The 24,791-nt window shown below is 35.7% G+C and overlaps 1 protein-coding gene across 1 annotated transcript in view; it reads left to right on the top strand.

The window, feature by feature from the left end:
• Positions 1-24,791, top strand: part of LOC122806050 (complement receptor type 2-like) — a 467,293-nt gene that overhangs the window by 129,116 nt on the left and 313,386 nt on the right. The window contains exon 4 of the mRNA XM_044076290.1: positions 8,415-8,594. Within this exon, the coding sequence (XP_043932225.1) occupies positions 8,415-8,594 (180 nt within the window). The remainder of the gene's footprint in view (positions 1-8,414; positions 8,595-24,791) is intronic.

Here is a 24,791-nt window from a genome sequence, read left to right as displayed (position 1 = left end):
CTGGAGGGCATTATTGCAAACAGGCTATCAGTTAAATTTTTAGTATTTTTATTACTACGTACATTTTTAATTTTTTTTTTATCTTTAAAATAATTCCTCTGCCTAATGTTTTATAGTTGCTGTAGAATATGTAATTGTTTTTAGAGGAAGTATTTTACATCCAAAGCAATAAGTTATGCAATTATTTAATGTCTAAACAAACACACATGCATACACATTTAGAAGCAGAAACAGAGTGACATACTTGCACACTTGCTCTCTCTCTCTCTCTCTCTCTCTGTCTCTCTCTCTCTCTCTCTCTCTCTCTCTCACACACACACACACACACACACACACACACACACACACACACACACACACACACACACACATATTCAGAAGCAGAGACAGAGTGACAGACTTGCACACTCCCTGTCTCTCTCTCTCTCTCACACACACATATTCAGAAATAGTGACAGAGTGATAGACTCCCTCACTCACATGCACATGCAGAAGCAAAGACAGACTGAAAGACTCAAACATGCACATGGAAACACACGCACAGATTCAGAAACACAGACAAACAGACTTCTACAAATATACAGACATAAACAGAAACACACACACAATACCTCTCAACCTCTTAGAGCAAGAAATCTGGACAAAGCCATAAATAAAAGTGGGACAAAGGCCCCAAAATATGGACAATTCTTAAATATTGCTCTTACAAGCTTAGAAAGTTGATAAAATAACAGGTTTTGCATTAGCATGAATTTCCTGAAGGGTACGAAGTCTGAAACTCAAATTACATTATTTTCTAACTTCAATCTTTAACAATTTGCCACTAATTTGCCAGAGAGCAACAATTTTATGAATAATGGACCAGAAATATGGACATTCTGCAAAAATCTGTACAGTTGAGAGGTATCTCACACATAGCAGGATGCACTTATTAACTGCTGATTTCACTCAACTGGGCATGCAGAAGCTGTAGTGAGTCTTGACAGCCTAGACTGATAAGGAGAGCTTAGCTTTTGGATATAGTAATATGTCAGACATACCTGCATCAAGAAAATACTTATTAAAGCTTTACAAATTTGAGAATTGTGGATGCTTTATAGCTATTTAGAGGTCGGAGCTGTGTTTCACTGTATGAAAATGAATAAAAAATAGAATGCAAAGCTTTGCAGCTCCACCCCCCCCCCCTTTTTGAAATCCTTGACTTTACCCCATAGTGCTTCTCTATATATTGAATTTATGACCAATGAGGATTAGTCAGTCAGCAATACCAGATATTAAGAGTTTTCCACCTCACAGTCATTTGTTAACTTGCTGATTAACTTCCTGATGCTGTCAGTGGAAGTGGTGTTTCTGTCTCTCCCACACACACACATGCTCTCTCTATTCCCTCTCTCACTCCTACTCATTAATCTACCTAAACTCTACTTACCTCAGTTCTATTCCTTCTATTGCTTTCCTTCAACTGTTCTGCACCTACTCTTATGTCATCTCTTCTACACATGTCGTTGGTATGCAATTATTTCTGCAATGTTACATTTGCAGACTCAACAACTGTTTTGTAATGATGCAGTCTAAAAACTATTTTGTAAACAATCTGCAATATAATTTGCTTATAATCAGTGGAGCTTGTCTACCTGTCCCTTCTCTGAGAATGGTTCTTGCCTGAAAGGATTATACTAATTGATGAATGCAAAAAAGTATGTAAATTAGATAATATCACAGTAATTTACCTTTTTAAATGACATCAGGAATGCACAGTAAGCAGTAATTAAACACATCCACAAAGAGGTGTAATACTACAAATTTTTAAGACTATTCTTGAAATGTACATAAACCAAGATAAAGATAACATGTTAAACCTTGTTCTAACAGAAATAACAGTCAGACAGAACGACTTCTTCGTAAACTTCTAGCACCACCCGATTTATTGCCATAAATCCTGCCATACGGTTCTAACGAGCTTCAGAGTAGGTTATATTAATAATAGGGAATAGAAGCTCTGTGACATCCTTTCAGCTGACTCCCAGTCACAGACTCCAACAGATAGCACTTATCTGCGAGACCAAATTATGCATAACAGGAAGCTTTCTAAATCACACAAAGAAAATATTTTCTACCATTAAAATATATTGCTGTGCTGTATAGAAACCGTACTTATTTGACATTTATTTAGGAAGGTCCAACTGTGCACGGGTGTCCTTTTTCACACTCACAGACCACAATCACACATACGTATACGCACATGCAGACACTTTTTAATGTTTTTATTTTGCACTCCCTAAACAGCAAAAGCATTGCTTAGCGAGTGTAAAATAACAGATCGATCGACCTCACTCACCCTCGCATGCACGCAAGCACGCTGTCACACACAACTTTTATTTATTTTCTTTTTAATTTTCTTCGTTTTTTTTTTTTTTTTTATTTTACACTCACTAAATAACAAAAGCGCTGCTTAGTGAGTATAAAATATGGGGGCCGTTAGCTTTCACTAAATTATTAGACTAAGCTTCATTTCCCACAGGATCATTTCAATAAAAAAAATAAATAAATAAAACTTGAGGCTAGAAGAGCTATGAAAGGTGAAAATCAGAAGTGAAAAGACAATAATATAGCAATAACCTGCACCTGGGTGTGGGTAATGCGGGATTTACCCACGGTTGGCGTGGTTCGCCCTCGGGACCAAACAAAGACAACCGTGGGTAAATCCCACATTACCCACACCCAGAAGTGGGTTATTGCTATTATACTATGACATTATTTAAGAAAATAAATAATTACTTTTCTTAAATAATGGCATTGTATAATGCCTCTTTGCTGCCCTTCCGCAGCTGTCTGGTATCCGCGGCAGTTCTGATGTACTGCGCATGCCTACGCAGTACATCAGAGCTGTGGCCAAAAGCAATGGAGAAAGCAAGATCTCCATTGCTTTTTGCTGTTTCGCTATGTTAAATGGGTTTAACATAGCGAGACAGCTTGAAAATAAGCAACGGAGATGTCCGTTGCTTATTTTAAAGCTGTCTCGCTATGTTAAACCCATTTAACATAGCGAAACAGTAAAAAGCAACAAAGATCTTGCTTTCTCCGTTTACACTGTGTCACTATGTTAAAGGAGTTTAACATAGCGAGACAGCTTTAGAAAAAGCAACAGAGATCTCCGTTGCTTTTTTTAAACCTGTGTCGCTATGTTAAACTCTTTTAACATAGCCAGACAGTGTTTTAAAAGAGACTTATACTAATGGAAAAGTCCGGCGACGGACCTTTTCCATTAGTATAAGTCGATTTACAACGTGCACGCTGGCCAATCAGCTATAATGGTAGTTTTTCTTTAGTAGACAAAGCACAAGGAATACGCAAGACTGGTAGGAACGCATAATGATGGTTTCGTTCCCAGTGAGAATTACAACAAGGCTGAGGAGGGGGAAGCACATAATAATTTAAATAAAACAACAGTGTGGGCAGGAATGTATGTGACATTTTTAAAGTGGGCGATACTTTAGTTGTTCTTAGTTCGTACCCGAATTTTAAACTCTGGGATTGTCTCAGAGTTTAACTGAGCCAATGTAATGCACGTTTTATATTTAAGTTCTCATTTAGACCTGGGAAATTCCCTGCATTCAACATCGATTGCCATTTCAGCTCATGGAACTCCAACAAGGTGTCATAGTCCCCAGAGAATTTCCCCACCTTTTCCAATACAAGAAACTTAAATTGTGAAGGCATTTTTTAAGTCAGTCTTGCGTATTGCAGCACAGTGTACTTTAATTCTATCCATTAATCTTTATGAGGTCTTACCAATATAAAAACTTGTGCAGGTCACGCACACTGCTACATAAACAACATTAACAGTTTTATATATATATATATATATATATATATATATATATATATATATATGTATAATGCATGTGTGTGTGTGTGTGTGTGTGTGTGTGTGTGTGTATATATATATATATATATATATGTATATATATTTATATATACATATATATATATATATATAGATATATGTATATATATATATATATATATATATATATATATATATATATATATATATATATATATATATATATATATATGTATATATATATATATATATATATATATATATATATATATATATATATATATATATATATATATATATAGATAGATAGATAGGTCCACGTCTTAATTTTGAAATACCAAAATCTCGACTTTCAAAATATTGAAATCTGAACATCTTGGAATCTTGAAACTAAGAACCCCCAAAAAAAAAGCAGTCAACACATCACAAGTATGTTTTTGCAGGGGAGCAAGCCCCCCTGCACCCCCACTACCTAAATATACCAACTCCAAGACTGCACTGCAGCGAGGAAAAGGGAAATCTCACATTCCGCGCTGTATGCCTATCTCCGTTCAGGATTTCAGAGTTTTAAAACTTCGACTGTATGATCTTCGATCATATGAATTTTGTTGTTTTAAGCTTTGAAATTCTAAAGTGGACCAGTATACATATATACACACACACCCAAGAGTGTGTAAGCCATTCAGCTTCATTATAGTGATACACGTGTATTTTGTAATTAAAAATGTTTTAGTTGCTCTTTATCAAGTGTAGTACTTTTCACTAAGAAAAACTACATTCATGACCAGTGATTGAAATGCTGAATTGATAGTCAAAATACAGCTGACGTAATGGGTAGGTGTGGGCTTGGGGCATGAAATAAAGCAGAACATATACTAGAATAATTTTGCCAAGATAATTTACTAGTCACTGCAAACACTTGTCTTTAGCAGTCTGAGAGACTTTTATAGACATGGTTCTCCCCAGATAGTGAATAACAAAATCAAATTAACTATATACTTTGTATAGAATTCTTGCATTTCTGGCAGTCGACAAAAAGTCTTGGAGTTCACTGGTTCAAACCATTGTGTATTTATTGCAAAGTTTAGAATTAAAGAAAATGAAAGCATGTAGTCTAGTGGCTTACAAGCTCACCATTGTGCAGGTAAATATGCAGTGGAGGTGAGGAATAGATTGAAGGGAATAGACCTAATGCACTTAAACCTCTGGTCTGATGTCCACAAAGTGGCAGTGATTTAGTAAAATTCCAAATTGTAAGATTATGAATGCAAAGTGGCTCTATATCTGAGGAGTCTTTAGAGTTCTCAGAGCAAAGAAAAGCAAAAAAAAACAGTGCAGATAGGAAAACACGTCAGGCTGAATGCAGGTTTTCATGCTGCAAAAAGAAAAGGAGAGACAGTGAGATAAATGATGCAAAGAAATGGAAGAAGACATCATATGGATCTTTTCAAGACTGGTGATTGTGGGAAACTAAGGAGGGCATGATAAATGGGGGTGACCAAGTAGAAGGTATTAAGAAGGTGTGGCAGGAATATACAGAACTACATAAGAACCCTAGTATCCCTGATGCAAGCAAAGGTATTTTTTCCATGCCTCTGAACTGTCGAGATTTTCACAGAATGTCCACGTTTTTTGCCTGTTATTTTTAGTCTAAGCCTTATAAAATTTGTGATTTTCTGGCCAACCACTGAGGAGTGAAGTCACTAAATTATACATTTTGAGTTTCATTCTTCATATTCTGCAGAAAATGCATGATAACACAAATCCTGTTATTCTAGCAACTTTCTAAGTTTGTAAGAGCAATATTTAAAATCTTTATTTTTGGGCTTCTGTCTCCCCACTCTTTTAGGCTTTGTCCAGATTTCTTACACTAAGTGGTTGAAAGGTATGGTATGTTCTGATAGAGAGCCAGATGTTCTGAAAAGTAAAGTTAAATGGGCATTATGTTTGCTAATAAGGCTGCAGGAAATGTTTGAATTCCATCTGAGCTGATTAAAATCCTGCAAAATGAGTATTAAAAGTACTGCTTGGAATTTACCAGCAGACTTGAAAAATACAGCAGTGACCTGAGACGGGAAAATGTCTGTTTTGCAAGCCTAAAAGGACAGAGGTGGAATATTCAGGCAATTCAATATTTTTACTTGTTTAACATGCTTGTAGAGAAACGCATAAGGGTCCTGCAAGCTACTCTTCAGCAGTATGTGGACCGAACTGTCAGGTTTATAACATGACTTTAAGAGGCTAAGGTTGTTGTTGTTGTGTCTTTCGGCTTTTCCCGGTCAGGGGTCGCCACAGCGGAACTCCGGTCCACTAATGATTGGCAGTAGATTTTTATGTGCCGAGTAGCCGGCTCTGATGCACAACCTTCAACGAAGGTACGCCCATCCACACAGAAGACACTCTAGCTGAGAATCGAACGGGACAACAGAAGTAAAATTGCCAGCATTTGCTGGGTAGTAGAGAAAACAGGAGCTCCTGATAAATAAATACTTGAGCTGTATTGACTGCTTTAAGGCCTTTGTGTGTATATAGCAAACTGTTGCAAATTCTTGGAGAAGTGAGGAAACTGAATCACCTATTGTCTCCTGAGGAATCAGCAGAACATAATGAATGCATCATTTAAACAGACTATGGAATAAATGGCTGTTGTTCAAGATTTGGAAAAGGTGTGTAAATTAGGCTGTAAGTGGTTTACTTAGTTTGTTGAACTGCGAAATGCTGGCTTAGACAAATCAAATGTGGAATTCAATATTGCTAGGAGAATTATTAACCTAGGATGTGGAAAAATCTCTACTGTATTGGTTGACAATGAGAGAACTAAAAGCCTGTTGATGAAGGTAATACTGAAAAAGTGGGCTTGTTGCCCAACTGAAAATTGTCACATTCCATGTAAGTTTATGTAAATTTGGAAGATGTGGAAGCAGTGACATTTTGTGGGTACAAAGATGTCAGTTTATGATGATTGCATAGTCATGAAACTGACACGTCTCTTTTTGCAAAGGCAAATCTGAATAACGGTATGTATATTCAAAGCTGTAATTTTCCAGTAGTAGTGTGAGAGAGCTAGATTTTAACTGTGGAACAGAAAGTTGAGGTTTTTGAACTGTGGTTTTGCAGAAAGCATTTGAATATTCAGTTGGCTCAATATTTAAGAAAATCTAGACTGGTCATTGGGCCTGATAGTAAAATTAAAACTCTAATACTTTGACTTCATAATGTGAAGACAGGATTGGTGGTGTGTGTGTGTGTGTGTGTATTTTATATATATATATATATATATATATATATATATATATATATATATGTATATATATATATATATATATATATATATATATATATATATATATATATATATATATATATATATATATGTATATATATATATATATATATATATATATACACACACACACACACACAATCTTTGTGTATAGTTTGTGTGTGTACACGCACATATAAATGTATGGGTATGTGTGTATATGTGTTTGGGTGTCTGGATGGATGTTTGTATAGGTATATACTGATATATTGCTGTGAATATTTATAGGTGTATCTGTGTGTGCATATGCTTGTATGTATGCCTGTATAAGTGAGTGTGAGTGTGTGAGAGAGTGTGTGTGTGTGTGTGTGTGTGTGTGTGTGTGTGTGTGTGTGTGTGTGTGTGTGTGTGTGTGTGTGTGTGTGTGTGTGTGTGTGTGTGTGTGTGTGTGTGTGTGTGTGTGTGTGAGAGTGTGTGTGTATATGTATAGATAGGGAGTATATGCACATGTGCATATAATCTCAAAGCATAATAATCCTGACTAAAACAACCAAACTGAAACACATGCCATTAATACATATGTCAAAATATTTAATAAGAATTAAAACAGTTAAGTGCTTCCACCTTTCATGAATCAGACTTCACCAGAACTAAAATAATTTTTCAGTGTTAGCATTTAAATAATGAATAGTCAAATATGATGTCTAAACAACATAGTAACAAATTATCTTAACTGATTTCTTTTTAATTTCAAAATATTAACAATAGATATATTTTTGTTCAACCCTGGTGGTCTGTATGCATTAAGAAAAACAAGTGCCAGTATAACATCCTCACCAGTAAATAATTCTGTAACCACCTTTTTCCAAATGATATCTTTATCCAACACAAAATAAATTAAATTTGTCACAATGCCTGCTTTGTTAGTGAGAGTGTATGTATGTGTGTGTGTGTGTGTGTGTGTGTGTGTGTGTGTGTGTGTGTGTGTGTGTGTGTGTGTGTGTATAAATGAAGTCTAATTGTGTATGTAATATAATTTATATTATATGTATGTGTATATGTAAACACATGGATAAACCCATGAGGACTACATTTGTGAGCAGACATTTGCACCTGCAAAAACCATCTTATGATGATTCAGATGAAACAGGTCTGTCTGCCCATCATCTGAAATTTGTGAATATTAAAAACTGGGAAAGTCAGGGGTATACTGTCATTAAAACTTTGCTTTAGCAGTTCTGTAAATGTATATTGTACAATTTTTAACTTCTGAAAGTAAGTTTATTGTTAATTTTTATTATCTAGATGCGAATTGTCCAGAACCACAAGTTGCCCATGGGCATAAGACAGGTAAATCTGGGCCAACTTATCGCTCCGATGACACTATTAAATTTGAATGCGAACCAGGCTATTGGATGAATGGCCATTCAACAATTACATGCAAAGATGATAACGAGTGGCATCCTTCACCCCCAACCTGTGATGGTAAGTAAATTTTAACTTCCCATTTTCCTCATTATGATCACTGCTGCAGTAGCTTTAGCTATACTGGTTGTTTCATGGGCTTGATGCAACAGCCAGCCCCCTTCCAAAGCTTCAAAGTCAATGCTCTATAACACATTGCCAGGAACTGTATGAAATGTGAATTTATTTTTACTTATCCTTTAATCAAGTTAGTCCCACTACGCTAAGTGGCCTCTTTCCAGGAGATACTTGAGGTGGTATTTATATTACTAGGAGAAACTTGACCAGGGCATTGGGGAACTGGTACGCATGTAAATATTTGTAAATGCAAATTCCACATGCTCAAACATTAATTCAACTTGATCTGGAGCCATATTGCCCAGCGTTCCCTGCAAGCAATAGTGGTGATTTCCAAGGCAGATCTTTTCCCTCTTGTGCAGCTGTTTGGAGGTGCTGAACCCAATTGAAGTAGCTGGAATCTGCAGTACTGGGGAGAGCAAGAGCCCTGAAAACATCCATTGCTGCAGAGAAAAAAGTAGCTGTTTCATGCTTTTGGAAAGTTCTTACTTTACTAACTTATGTACTGTGCTTTGTGTATAGGAGAAATAAGTACTTAACAGTACTGTCTGGAATAGAGCGCTGATTTGTTTGCTGAAAGCATAATTCGTTCATTCATTTGTTCATTCATTCATTCATTTGTTCATTCATTCATTCATTCTTTGTTTAGCCAGTAGAAGCTGTATTGTACAGATACTTTGAAATAGTTATCCAAACTCACAATTTTTTTCTTTCTAGATTATATCATGCATAAGATAAACCTTCATTTTCATTGTTTATGAACAGGGTATTAGCTTGCCTTCCTGTACCTCTCACAGTGCCTTGTAATTTTGTGGTTGATAACCCACTCTGTGTCTGGGATGGGATGTACATCACTTTGCAGCTGGGAAAGCCAATTAATGACCTAAATCAGTGGCTACACTGAAGTAGTTTGTCCCAGTCTGGGAGTTTTGATGACCTGTGGAATTGCTTACTACAATGCCGCAGTTAATCATTGCCACAAAAGGAAAAAGCCATGCCTTCAGGATACCAGGTCATTGTTGAGCTTCCTGTGAGACATTGTGTTGCAGTTTGTGGTTGGTGAAATAGGCTTGAATGGAATAAGGAAGCAAGAAATGAAAATATGTTCATGGTTGGAGACCAATGCATTTAGCAGGTGCATTATTTCACCTGTGCTTAAATATAGTGCATAAAGATGTACAGCTTTATTAAAAAGTTGTTAGTGGAAACAGATCTGAGCTTTTTTATTGTTCAGTCTAAAATGCACCTTAAAGCATTTTAGTTGTTTATTTTGCAGCAGAATCGGCACTAAACTTCTTGATCCCCTTCAGTTGTAATAGAGGGAACAGAGTACCAGGAACTGTAAGAAACATGAATTTATTTTTATTTATACATTGAATTAGTTCAGCTAGGCTAAGTGGCCCTTTTTTCAGGGGATATTTGAGGGGGTCAATAAAAACAGCAGAAACCAGGAAACTGAGCTCCAAAGAAGGAAAAAATAAAACTGTATATAACACACCAAAATGGTGCTCCTGCAGGCAGTGGTAACTCAAAATATCAAATACTTTGAGTTACCACTCTGCCTGCAGGAGCACCACGTTGGTGTGTTATATACGATATTTGAGATGGTATTTGTATTACTAGGAGAAACATGATCAGGGCATTGCCTTATACATAATAAAATATTTGGAAATATGTAAATATTTTGTAAACTAGAGTAATTTTTGTATATAAATAAAGGTTATTGTTGCAAGTGTGACCCATTTTGGAGGAGCACTTCCTTTTTCCTTTTTTCTGGCACAGAGGTGGCCTGGAGAAACAGGGAGACACATGGAAAGAGGAGGAGATGCTGGAGTGTTGAATAAAATGGAGGATAAAACAAATATTGAAAGAGGAGAATGTGTTTGATGGAGGTTAGTCAGCAAATAGTGGATGTATAATTATGACCCTCCATTCAGGAGGGTTGTGGGATGATTTACTTAAAGAATTGGTGGTGCAGAGTGAGCCAGAAAATGAAGAAGATTTTCCTATGGAACATTTTAAGTAGAAAATAAAAAAGGAGGATGCAGAGACCATCCTGAAGAATAGTAGTGAGATGGAAAATATAAGCAGAGAAATTAAAATAAAGCAAAAGTGAAGTAGCAGAAAAGAAGGCAGAAGAAAATGAAAAATGGAAGTATGTGGTAAGCATTCAAAGACAAAGGAATGGACAGGGATAAAGTAAGGAATAATTTAATAGCTCCTTTTGGGTGTGAAATCACACGAGATAAGAGCATTTATTTTTTTTTTCCTAACTATTTTTTCTTACTCGTTTTGATTACATACTTCAATTCCAGACATTATAATAGCATAGTACAGCTATAGTGTAAGAGTCCAGTCATATTTAGATACATCATGTAGCAAGAAAATTTGTGTTATAACAAAATTGCAATATAGATCAAGGATCTAATACATAACTAACATTCCATGTACACTATGTACAGCAAACGCTACATAAATTACTTTCTGACTGACAATGTGCCTCTTTTTACTTACTATCATTACTGCGACATAAGAGATTCATATTAGATAACAACATGCAAAATTATATTTTTTTGCCCTTTTAAATTTACACCCTTATATAATATGTCTCTTCTTATCTATCTATTCTTTTAAAATTTGATCCAGGAGAAGACTCCAGTATTTTAGAAAATAAGAATTACATTGGTTATTCATTATTAATTTATGTGCTGAAATAAACTTTACTGCCATGCCTCTGAAGCCGTCCCATGTCAATTGAGTTTGTTGTAACCAGTTTTGAGTAATATATAATTTTACTAGAGAGAAGAGGGTAATTAGACTATGTAGTTTGTTTAGGTAAGCTTTTCAGGGGTAATATGCAAAACTGCAAAAAAAAAAAAAAAGCTCCAGAATATGTGGAATAGCTTTGCCATTTGTGAGTAGCATGGACAGTTTGGGGAAACTTTCAAGTTGAAGTTAAGTATTATTGGTGTAAAGTAAGCATTGTTGGTTATTATGGGGGATGTACATGAGTTTCTTAAAAGGGATTAATTTTGTTGTTTTGATAGATTGAACTTTTTGTTTGACAGTAATTTCTTTGTTCTTTTCAATCCAGTATTTTGAATATAAAATAAATGACTGATATTTAAGGGATACTATTAACTTATATGCATTTGATAGCATTTTTTCCCTTAAAGTTAGTAAATTCCATAATGTATTACATGTATTAATGTCATTTTTGTTTATTTCAAGATCTCCTACTATTGAAGGTAGGCAGTCCTCTAATTTCTAATACTGTCATAATGCTATAACCTTTAGGAAGGTTAAGGACATTTCTTGTATCCTCAATATATTTCTTTCTATGCCTATAAATATCCCAAATATTGCATTTCTTAATAAGCAGATAGTTATCCAAATTTATCATCTCTTTATTTAATCTGAGGTTTGGATTCAAATGTATTGGTTGTAACAAGATGAAGGTATTTAAGTTTAGTGATTCAGTCATTTTTTGAAAGCTAATTATTTTATCTTTTAACGAGCAATGAAATCTGCAATCTTTTAGATTTTCCTGATTTATAAATGGAGGGCTTTGTGATTGATTTTACAGTTTTTGATGTGGTCATACCTTATTTTAATCCACAATGGATTCCATTCATTACCCTTAGGATTATATTCTGTGACTTGAATAATTCTGTTTTGAGCATACTGTATCATAGTATAAATTAAAGTCTGGTAGTCCTAGTCCTCCCTTTTCTTTGGGGTACATTAATTTCTGATAGCTAATTCTAACATATTTAGGTGACCAGATAAAAAGCTATATGTAGCTTTAGCTAAGTTTAAAGACATTGTTTGAACCATTGAATTGATTGCATTGAGTTGAAATAGTAACCTTGGGAGAATATTAATTTTTATAATTGTTACTGTCAAAAGAAAGGAAGGCTTCATTTTCCCCATCTCTAGAAAGAGCATTTATTCTTAGTAGAAACATTGTGTGACATATTTCAGACTGTTTTTTTCCAGTGGAAAATGTTCTTGGAGAATATGAAAAAAGAAAGACTGTAATCCATATAATCTTTGTCATAAAAGCATTTAACATGGAAATAAAAAGAAAATCCATGTACAGTTTCTAACAGAGGTAGAGAGAGAGAGACTTTGAAAGGACATTTGAAAATGTATTTAAAGAAGTACTTGACATTGCAAAAATTTATGACAGGGTTTATGGACTAGTGGCTAGGATTGTAATATTGTGTTAATAGAGGAAAACGTATGCATATACCAAGCATGATAAATGTGGTGGGAAATAGAGGTGTCATAAAATAATGAGGACAACCCAAAACATGTTTCTTGGTGGAAGAGAACATTTGATAGGTAACAGTGACAAAAATAAATGTTATATTTGTGGAGAAACTGGACATAATGCAAAAAAAGGGATTTGAAAATAAATGTAACTAAATTAGGCATTTATGAGTGAATTGCAAAAATGAAGACTAAGGAAAAAAAGAAAGTGAACAAACATAAGAAAATTTAGCAGTAGTTGAAACTGAAGAAAATTAAATAAGAAAAATTAATAAATAGGACATAGAAGGTACTGAAATAAGTGATAAAGACATACATTGGTAGGTAGAAAAAGAAAGGGAATTCTATTGTTAAAAGGGTAAAAGACAGAAAAAAGAAAATATAAAGTGATAAGTACAAAAAAGAAAAGCAAATGGAGGGAAAAGAATATATATTGCTAACCACTGGGATTTGGTATAATGGGTAAGGTTTTGATTCAGAGACACTAGGTACAGTGTTTGATTCTTACCTTTGGGAGGGAAATTTGTTAGGCTTAGAATGACTTGTTAAGAAAGCTAGTGTAGTAATTAGCTATGAACGTATAAAACCATGATTCTAAGGAAAAGGGAAAATGAAAAATTTAAAGTGCTTTCTGCAAATATGAAGAATATAGTAAGAAAAATAGGGATTTTGGAGTGGTGTAATACATGTTATATAGATGTAATTGTTGAAGATTTTTTAACAAATTAAATATTACAAACAGAGATATTATGGGAAGGAAAAATATTCTGGAATTTGGGAAATGAGAGATGTTCTGGAATAGTCTTATTCTATAGAAATACATGCAACTTTAACTAAATGGGTAGGCTAGCAGTTGTAGATTTGAAATGGAAAGAAAACGTATATAGAATTACATTTTATGCTTATACTAATTCTAAAGAAAGGGATGTAGTAATAAATATGAATATTATCATAGGAGACTTTGATTTAAAAGGAAAGTATAAAAAGCAGGGAAATAAGAAAAATGTTACGTTATAAGATGTGCTATGTTAAAACTTTGGGACAAAAATTCATGGACTTACAAAATGGGTATGTATAGAATAGAAGTATATTTATACTATCAAAAGTTTAGTTATAGGAGAAGTGGAGGTAGTTGAAACAGGAATGTCTAATCATTTTGCAATATGGCTAGAGATAAAGGGAAAACAAGTAATGTATAAAAATAGACAAAGGAATAAAAGGATACATGAGAAAGCATGGCATGAAGAAGGAGCTGATTAGTAATACAGTTAGGGAAAGATCATATCACTTTGAGAACATTTTATGAAAGACTGGTCTGAATGGTGGATGATATTTAAGGAGAAATGTTTTTTTACAGTGGCAGCATGATGTAAGAAAAGTAAATAAAGAGAGAAAAATACAAAAGCATATAACAATGCTTTGGAAGATTTGGAACATAATGATAGACAGTATATTGACAAAGAAAAAGAATTATATGAAAGAAATCAAGAAAAAAAATACAAGAATTGCTATATAAGCAAATATATTTTTTGCAAGGAAAAGAGGTATCAAGTTACTTAAGCAGATTAGTAAAGGAAAATGATAGTGTAATGAGAGAAATGCATGTAAAAGGACAAATAGAAAGAACTCCAGAAAAGATTATGAATAGTGTAGTACAATCATCATCATCAGCCCTCTTTTCTCCATTTCCCTACATGGGGTCAGGATATTGTGTTAACTGTCGCCACCTCTCTCGATTCAGTGCCACACTCCTGCCGTCTTCAACATCCATACCTGACTGTCACAGGTCTTCTTTCACACAATCCATCCATCTCTTTGCTGGACATCCTCGCTTCCTCTTACCTTCTTCCTGTCTGTCCCAAATCTTCCTCACCAGATTGTGTTATGCTTTTCTTTACATGTGCCCAAACCACCATAATTTGTTCTCTTTGATCTTTTCTGCAATTGGAGATACTTTGGCTTTTGCTCCTATGTCCTCATTTCTTCATCTGTCCCACAGTGTGCATCCTACCACCCTTCTCAAGCCCTTCATTTCCATCACCTCTAGCTGCTTCAACTGTTCTGCCTTTACTGCCCAGGTGTCTGTGCTATACAGTAGTGCTGGTCACACCACTGTCTTGTACACCTTACTTTTCAGCTTCTTTGGCATTCTTCTGTGATAGACTACACCTGACACTCTGTGCTAGTTGCCTGCAGCCTCTCTGATTCTAGCTTTGACTTCTTTATTCAGACTACCCTTCTCTTCAACCACCCCTCCCAGATACTTGAAGCTGTTTACCTGTTCCACTATCTTCCATTCTATCTCTATTCTCAGCTTCTTCTGATTTCCCTAATTTGCTGCTACCACCGTCTTATCTGTGCTTAGTTTCATCCCATGTGCCTCAAGTTTTGCATTCCATTCTCCTATCCTTTGCTGAAGTTCTAGCTCAAAGTCTGCCTGTAGTGCCACATCATCTGCATATAGCAACTTTGTTAATCTGTCCCCTCCAACCCATTTGCTAATGTAGTCCATCACCAGTATAAACAGCAGTAGGCTCAGAGCTGAACCCTGGTGTACACCCACTCTCACTGGGAACCCCTCTGTGAGGTCAAACACTGTTCATACTTGAGTCAGTGGGTCCTTGTACATAGCCTGCACTAATTCTACCAATGTTTCTGGGACTTCAAACCACCGCAGTACTGCCCAGATCAGCTTTCTTGGGACCTTGTCATATGCTTTCTCTAAGTCTAAGAATGCCCAGTTGGACTCTCTCTTCATCTCTAGCTTCTTCTCAAGTATCTGTCTCAGTGCAAACATCGAGTCAATTGTGCTGCATCCTGATCTGAATTCAAACTGCTCAACACCCATCTTATATTCTACTACTCTGCATATCTGTATATCAATCACCCTCTCCAGAACTTACATGCAATGTGATAGGAGTTTGATGCCTCTGTACTGTCCAGAGTTGTGGATGTTCCCTTTGTTCTTGTACACTGGCATTTGTATGCTTATTCTCCAGTCATTTGGGATATGCCTTTCTCTCCACACTGCTATTAATACCCTCAGGAGCCATTTCTCTCCTATCTCACCCAGCATTTTCATCATCTGCTGTGACCTCATCTGAGCCTGCTGCTTTCCCTGACTTCATTTTCCTTAGTCCTGTTCTTACTAATTCTAGGGTGGGCCTCTCTTCTCTCATCATAAGCTGTTCTGGGGCAGTACAGCTTCTGTGGGTTTTTTGTCATTCAGAAGCTGGAAGTACTTCTTCCATCTGCCTTTGTCCTGTGGACTGGTGAGCAGGTTGTTGCTGGCATCCCATATGAATGGTGTCTGACTATCTTCATCTTTCTGTCTTTGCCTTGTGATCTGATATAGTTCCTTTGTGCCACTTACTGAGTCACTTTCCAGAAGTTGGCAGAGTGCCTCCGATGCCCTATTCTTTGCTATTGCCACTTTTTTCTTAGCTTCTTTGTTAGCAAAAGAGTAGTCCTTCCTAGCCTGGTCAGTCTTTTATATCTCCCACTTCTTCCTGCACTCCATCTTTCTTTTGATGACTTCCTGGACTTCTGCATTCCACCACCAGCTTTCCTTATGTACCTTATTTCCATACTTGGCTCGGTCACATATCTTTTCTGTAGTCCTAACACATGCTGTTTTTAGCTGCCGCCAGTCTTCAACTCCACCTATTTCCTCCTCTTCTTAGGGTGCTAGAACCCTGAGTAATTCCTTGAACTTTTGTACTTTCTCTCCGGTCAGCTTCCAGGTCTTCAGCCTGGTCTGTGTTGACCTTAGAGCTTTCTCTGGTCACTGCTTGCAGCTGACTGTGGCAACCAGTGGTTTATGCTGTGGGCCGACTGTTTCACTGGGGATGACTTTGCAATCATGGATTCTCCCCCAGTGCCTTTTCCTTATTAGGAGAAAGTCTACCTGAGTTGCATGCTGGCTACTCTTGTATGTGATCTTGTGACTGTCTCTCTTTCTAAACTATGCGTTGGCTACTATCAAGCCATTTGCCAGACAGAAGTCTAGAACGGCTTCTTTATTTCTGTTGCCTTACCCATGTGGACCCAGGCAGTCCTCATTTCTTTTTCTGTTTGTCCTGATATGTGCATTCAAGTCACCTATTATCAACATAGTATAGTACAATATGTACAAAAATATTTAAAGGAAAAAAAAGGTTGTGAATGAAATATGGAAAGTTTAAAAAATTAACAGAAAAAGAGAATAAAGAGTTGGAAGAGGAAATTTAAATTAAAGTATTATGACAAGTAAATACGGATTTGGCAACAGGACCAGATAGAATAGGGTATGACGTATAAAAATTTAAGAAACTGGCAAAAATATATATTTTTTTTTAATTTTTGAATGAATGGTTAAATGCAAGTTTTATCTATAAAGAATTATATAGCAGAATACTTAAATTCATATGGAAGAAAGAAGACAGAAGGCAATTAAACTGGAGACCAATAGTATTGAATAATAATTATAAAGTCTGTGTAAATAATACAAAAGAGATTTGAAACTAAAATGAAACATATTATGGAAGATAATATATATAGTTTAAAGGGGAAGGGTTGTCAAGAATTATTGATAAAGAAGCTATGGATGATATTATGAATAGAAAATAAGCAAATATCATAATAGGAGACCTTAAGGCATTTGACACAATTGGGCATGAAATATTGGGGGTAATAATGAAAGAATATGATTGAGAAGAAATTATGTATGTTAGTATATAATAATAAAGTAAAAATACTTGTAAATGGTTTGTCAAGCCAAGAGGTACAGATGAAGAGTGGTGTAACTCAGGGATGTCCAATGAGTTGTGTACTCTTTGCATTAGTTATGAATGTGATAGTATTTGAAATTACAAACTGAAGGAGGTGGGTAAATAGCACTTGAAAGGTTAAGAATTCCAGTTCTGTTAACATATGCAGGTTACATAATAATTGCAAACAAACAAAAATTGGATAATAAGAGAAGTAATTTGCACAAATGAGTGTCCAGAGGTGATAGGGATGGCTTTAAATAAAGAGAAAAGTAAAAGTTTAGGTGATGTAGTAAAGCTAAGGGGTATATGTTTTACAACATTTCTGTGTTTTGTATAAAATTTGAGAGTAAAGATGCCAGTAGAATTCAATGGAAAAATAACAGAAGAAATAAAACATCTCTTAAATATAAGTCATTCAGGAAAAAAGGCTTATTTGATGCATTTAGTACTGATGGGAAAAATAGCATATATACCAAGTGTATTTATGCTGCCAACAGTATTTGAAAAGGAATTATTGCAGATCATTTTTCATTTATATGGGGTTCGAGATTAAACCCAGTAAAAAGAGGAGTTTTGTATGTAAATAAAGAAGGATGTTCAGGGTTAATTTAACCCAGTGGTAAATGCTGTTTCATTAAATTTGTACAGAGTGTTAAAGTGGATAAGATAAATGATTATTAGTAATACTGTATAATTACAGTAGAGTCCCGTTATCTGACCTTCAGTTATCCAACAGTTTATTTTATCTGACAGAAAGTGAACACCCATGAGTGCATGCAAGCCTGTACAAAGTTTTACCACAGGGTGCTCGCCATGTGCCTTGACTCCACCATTGTTCAAACTGTACTGTATTGTATTTTAGTGTAGTACATTTTTCTACAATCTACTTTAGAAAATGTCAAGTGAAAAGCAAAAGAAAATTATTCTTATACTTGACCAGAAACTTGATGCATTAAAAAGGCTAGACAAAGGCGAGTCAGTGCAAAAGGTTGCCTCCGATTTAGGCATTGAAAGAGTAACTGTTGGTGACTGGAAATGAAACAGGGGTGCACTGGAAAGTGGGGTTCTACTCGTGCTTCAAAGGAAGGACTCCAAAAGAGAAAAACGATGAGAAAATCTGACTACTAGAAAATGGGCATTGCTTTTGTAGTTTACCCAACAAAGAGAGAAAGGTGCACCTATATTGGGCCCCATCTTGCAAGAGAAGCATTACTTTTCCAAAAACAGTTAAATGAAAGGAATCCTGATTTTGCAGCAAGTGCAGGCTGGCTGGATTGGTGGAAAAAACAATAGAGTAAGGCAGCTTAATATTTGTGGTGAGAAATTATCGGAACAGTCAGAGATAGTCGATAATTTTAGAACAAGGATTCATAGTCTTATTGACAAAGGATTTATCAGGTGAGCAGTTATACAATTGTGATAAAACAGGCCCTAAATTATAAAATGGTTTCTTCAGCAATTCTTGCTTCTCGGACTGAAGTGTCACTGCTTGGTTATAAAGAAAGCAAGGCGAGAGTTACTATACTGGCTTGCAGTTACACTATGGGTAGCCACAAAGTGAAGCCTGTTTTGATTGGAAAAGCAAAAAAAAAAAATCACAAGCATTTAAGAACCTATTCCTGAATCTACTGGTTTGCTATAGAAATCAAAAAACTGCATGGATGAGCACAGAAATTAAAAAAATATATATTTTTCAAAGAGTCTGTTCCTTCTGTGGAAAAGCATTTAAAATCCTCCAAATTGCTGATGACATTGATCCTGATTCTCTACATTCCTCCATCCTAACCTGATGGGTTTCCACTACATAGTGGGGACATAAGGACAATTTTTCTTCCACTCAATGTCACCTCTTTATGTCAACCAATGGATCAGGGTTTATACCATCGTAAGCTTCTTATGGCACTTACAGAGGTGATTGATCAGGGCAATGGGCTAGTAGAAAAACTTCAAAAAGCTGATTTAAAAGATGCGATTTATTGGATTTCTCAGTTGTGGGAAGAAGTTGAATCACAAACCATTGCGAGATTATGGAGGAAGTTGCTTTCCAAACATGAAAGCTCAACAGTTGATACTGAAGTCATTCAAGAACGCACTGAAAATTTGATTTTGTTTATGCAACAAATTTCAGGATGTGAAAATGTGAACAATGGTGACCTACAAGAATGGATAAACAAAGACGAACAATATCAACTGACTAATGAAGATATATTAGTTCTTGTAAATGGGAATGAGGATGATGCCACTGAAGAGAGTGACATTGAGGGCAGAACAGAGAAAATCAGTCACTCTGATGGAGTAAAAGCAATTGAAGCAGCCCTGAGGTATGTGGAACAGCAATCATGGGCAACCAGTACTGATGTCTTGTTACTTCAGCATTGGTATGACCTAGCAGCAACTAAGATATGTGATTCTATAAAACAAACCATGATAACCATTTTTTTTACCAAGTAACTTACATCTACAGTACATATTACATTGCAATAAATACAATACAGTAAAATTTTTTCCTTAAAAGTGTGTACAGTATGGTATTTTAAAAGGGTTTCTTGTTGAAAGAGTGTACAGTACAGTATGTGTATTTAAAGTGTTTTTTTGTTGAAAGAGTGTACTCTACAGTTTAAATGTTTTTTGTTGAAAGAGTGTATTTTAACTACAATCTCATTTTCAGAGTCTATTCTAATTACAAACTTGAGTGGTTCCAGGTTATATGACATTCACAGTTATCTGATCACCCCTCGGTCCCGTTTAGGTTGGATAAACGGAACTCAACTGTATGGCAAATTTGGGGGTATGGTAAAAAAAAGTGTGTAAGTGAAGAAATAAAATGAAAACATATTGTTGTGGAATATAAAAACTGATATAAAAAATATAGCAAAGTATTGTATAAGAATGTAATGATTAAACATTACTATGTAAAATCGTTGGTAAAGTTAAAGCTATAAAAATAAGAAGCAAATGGTGTAATCAGAAAGTTGAAGATCAAGGTTTTTTTCTTTTTTTGTGAAGACTGGTAGTAGATGAATTGCCAGTAAAAGGAAATAAGCCATATAAAAAGGAAAGTGATAGAATATGTTTACATTGTCAAGAAGAAGAAACTGTAGAATGTGTGTTTGAAATGTAAAAGAGTAAAAAAGTTATGGTTAAACGATATAAAGAAGATTTTTTCAAAGACATAAAAGAAATGGATAAAATAAACATGGATATGTTACAAGAATAGGTAAAAAAGTTATTTTATTTTGCATAGGTTAGACAGAATGAAAGAATGAAATTGTTTAATTGTAAATGGATTTTATCAACAATAGTATGTAAAATCAGATGGTGGCCATGGAAAAAGGAGCAAGGGGCCTAATAGGGATGAAAATTTAGTATGATTGTAAAGGAAATTTTCAATCTGCAAACACATTTTTATATGCAAGTATTTGTAAATATGTGAATGTTTTAAATATTTTGTAAATAAGAGTTATTGTTTTATAGAACTAAAGAACCCCTACTCTTTATTGAATGATCATTCTGTTCCTAGCATGGTGGTATCTGGGAGAACAGCACTCAATGTAGGCAAAGATGATGGATAGTACAGGTGCTAATTCCAGTGCTGTGGTGGAGTTGTTACAGGACACAGAGGAGCTGTTTCTGCAGATTGTTTTGCTTCATCAGAAGCCAACTGACCCTTGCTCTTTACCTTAATCCTACCTGACAAAAAAAGTTGTAATCTACCACATTACTTTCATTTAGTATTGCCTGTCTAGTACAACATGTTTTGTATTTACCTTTCTGTACTTATTTAGTATTCATTATTGATTTAATGTGTACTTTAATACTTGCTGTTGTCTTGTTCATGTACAATGTCTTAACTTTCATGTATCATTTGGAGCTTTTCTTCCTGGGCCTCTACTGAAAATGGGTTTCTGACCCAGTCGGACTTTCCCGGTAAGCAAAAGTTAAATAAATAAATGTTATACCCCTTCACTCAAAAGGGTTGCAGGGTAATATATTTGGTTAAGTACTGTTACAGAGCAGGCCAGAAAGGATTTTTCATGGGGCAATCATGGATAAAATTTAACGAGAGGAATCCAAAGCTATTTTGAACAAAGAATGCCTGAAAACGAAATTGTATGTGGAGACTGTTAAAGAAAGTGCAGGGAAAGCAGTGAGAGAGGAGCAGAAGAAAGGTAATGTCAACAATCCAAAGAAGTTCATGGTAGGAATTTAGACTAAAGAAAAGGAAATGGACTGGTATGACATGGGATAATTTGGTGGTGCCATTGGGTGTAAAGGCTCAAGATGTAAGAGCCTTTATTCTTATTCACAAGGAAACATTTTGTTACATAAGTAATTGTGATAAAAGGAAATGTTTGTGGGGAGACTAATCATGATTCAAAAAATGTGACTGAAATGTTATAAAAGCAAAAAATGTGCATTTATGAGTGGATTGCAAAGTAGAAAGGATGAAGAAAATAAAAGTGAGAGAATAACTACAAATAGAAGATAAAGGGGATGTAGCGAACCTAGAACAAGATTAAAAGAAAGCTAAAGTTAGAGAAAAAATGGAAACAAGATGTTATAGAAGAAGGCTTTGAAATAAGTGATGAAGATAAAAAGTGGAAAAAAGTGAAGGGGAAAAGAATTCCATTGTTAAGAGGAAAAAACGAAAACTCAAAGGTATAAGTCTAAATGAAAAAAGGAAATAGATAATGCCAATATAAGTATTAAAGAAAAAAAGAAACTAGATAATGCCAATAAGATAGATGTAGAATTTATCTAAAGAATCTCACAATATCCAGCAAGTTACAATATAGATATAACTGTAGTATGAGTTCTTTCAGTAAATGTAAACAGTATTAAAAATATAAGTTGAACAGTAGGAATTTTAAATGGGAGTGTTTTATGTTTATGTAATAATATTGGAAGAGAGACTGAAAACAGAAAAGCTTTAGGGAGGAGTCACAATATGGAACTTGGGGGGGAAATGATGGTTTGTCATAGTGGTGCTTTGTAAAAAAGTTAGTGAAAATATTAACTGAGCACTGGTAATGATGGGAAGATTAACTCTTGTAGATATAGGTTAGAATAACCAGCTATGTAGAATTATAGTATTACATGATACAAGAAAGGGAAAGTTTATTTCATGAATTTTTGGATTACGTACTTATCTAGGAATATTGATGGGAGATTTAATTTGTGGCTTGACAGGAAAAAAGAAAGAGGGAGTGATGTAAAATGTTTTATAAAATTTGTAAGTTAAAGGTTTGGAAATAATTTGTGGGCATACGGTTATGCGTGTATAGCACTGAACTAGATTATTTTATTGTATGACAAGGTTTAAATATTACTGAAGGAGAGCCACTTGCAACAGACATTTCAGATCATTTAGCTTTATGAGTAGAGATAAAGGAGAATAAAGAATATTTCGGTAGAAAAGAATATGGAATGAAAATTGAAAGCAAATAATTACACAGTTATGGAAAGATCACATTTCCACAACAGTATTTTATAAAAACTGGTCCAAGTATTGTCTTTCAAAGAAAAAATACAGATTTGTTTTAGAATGCGCAGGCACTGAACAGCCTATAATTGCAAAGTATCTTGCAAAGATAAGGGAAAACAGCATTTGTACTTTACAAAAAAGCACCTAAACAGGCATGTCCAAGGGTCAGCTTCCACCTGTTGAATCTGGGCGTACTGGGGCAATGCAGCAACTGCCTTATGTACACAGACAGCCCCCTCCTCCTACTACCCAACACTACAACCTGCAAGAGATGCACTTACATAGCCAAACTGGAAGCAAAGCTCTCTCCAGCCAAGATTGTGCTAGACAGTCAAGAGGAGAAGGTTAACACCTGCACTACACCTCAAGCAACACATAGCTCTTCAAAACCCACACCATCAACACCCACACATAGCAACACTAAACCCACATATGCAGAGGCCCTTAACATTAACCTGCCCAAGCAACAAGGACCTCTGAAGCTGAAATGCAAACAAACACCAGTCACAACCAAAGTGACACATAGCTCACACCTCCAGTGTGCCACCCTAAGGCAAGACAATGAACCCAACATTTTAGTCATAGGTGACTCTATAGTCAGGCACACCGATGTCCCACTCACCAGGCTGAACAAGGAGAAAATTACAGTCAGCTGCCTGTCAGGTGCCAGGATCCGCCACATAATGCATGCACTCAAGTCATTCCACAACAAGTACAAATACGATTCTGTCATTGTCCATGTTAGAGTGAATCACTTGAGGCATACCTCCATGGACTACATGAAAAGAGACATGGAAGAGCTCTCTGATCATTTGGCCCAGGCAGGTATGATCCTAGCCCTGAGTAGCATCCTGCCTTCACCCAGAATGATACCACAATATAAGGACAAAATGATTGACTTCAACAATTGGCTAAGCTTCTTGTGTCATTCAAAGGGGATCCAGTATCTGTCTGCCTGGGACGACATGCTCGACAAACCACGATGCTTTGCCAGAGATGGTCTACACCTGTCACCCCTGGGATTCAGGTTACTGGCTAAAGCTCTTGCCACCCCTATAGTGCCTTTTTTAGGAAAGGTTCAAAGGACAAAACCACCATGGTAACCGATACAAGCATGCAAAATCTGAAGGTAATGCTACTCAATGCTAGAAGTCTAAACCTCAAAATGTACTCCCTCAAGACACTCCTAAAAATGGAGAACTTCGATATCTGTGCAGTAACTGAGACCTGGTTCAAGGCTCCAGAGAGCACCCCTGCAATACCAGGCTACAACTCTTACCACACTTTTCGGCCACCAAACCAAGATCAAAACACTAAAGGTGGAGGAGTGTCCATATTCACCAAGGATATTCACACTTCCAGGCTAGATGCCCAACACAATGCATCTGAAATTCTCCAGGTGCAACTAACACTAGGTAAGACTGCAATCCAAATGGTAGCTTGCTACAGACCCCCCACCATGCCCCAAGATTCTCACTACACCTTTCTAAACATACTGGACAATATTAAGATACAACCAAGCACCCTAATACTGGATGATTTCAGCTACCCTGCCATTAACTGGGAAAACTACTCGGGAACCAACACCTTTTCCCAACAGTTCTTGGAATTCATCAATTCCACTGCCCT

This window comes from Protopterus annectens, chromosome 7.part0 (genome assembly GCF_019279795.1).
Source record: "Protopterus annectens isolate FY-2018-M chromosome 7.part0, PAN1.0, whole genome shotgun sequence".
Classification (NCBI taxonomy): Eukaryota; Metazoa; Chordata; order Ceratodontiformes; family Protopteridae; genus Protopterus; species Protopterus annectens.
This window is presented reverse-complemented; position numbering and strand designations above follow the sequence as displayed.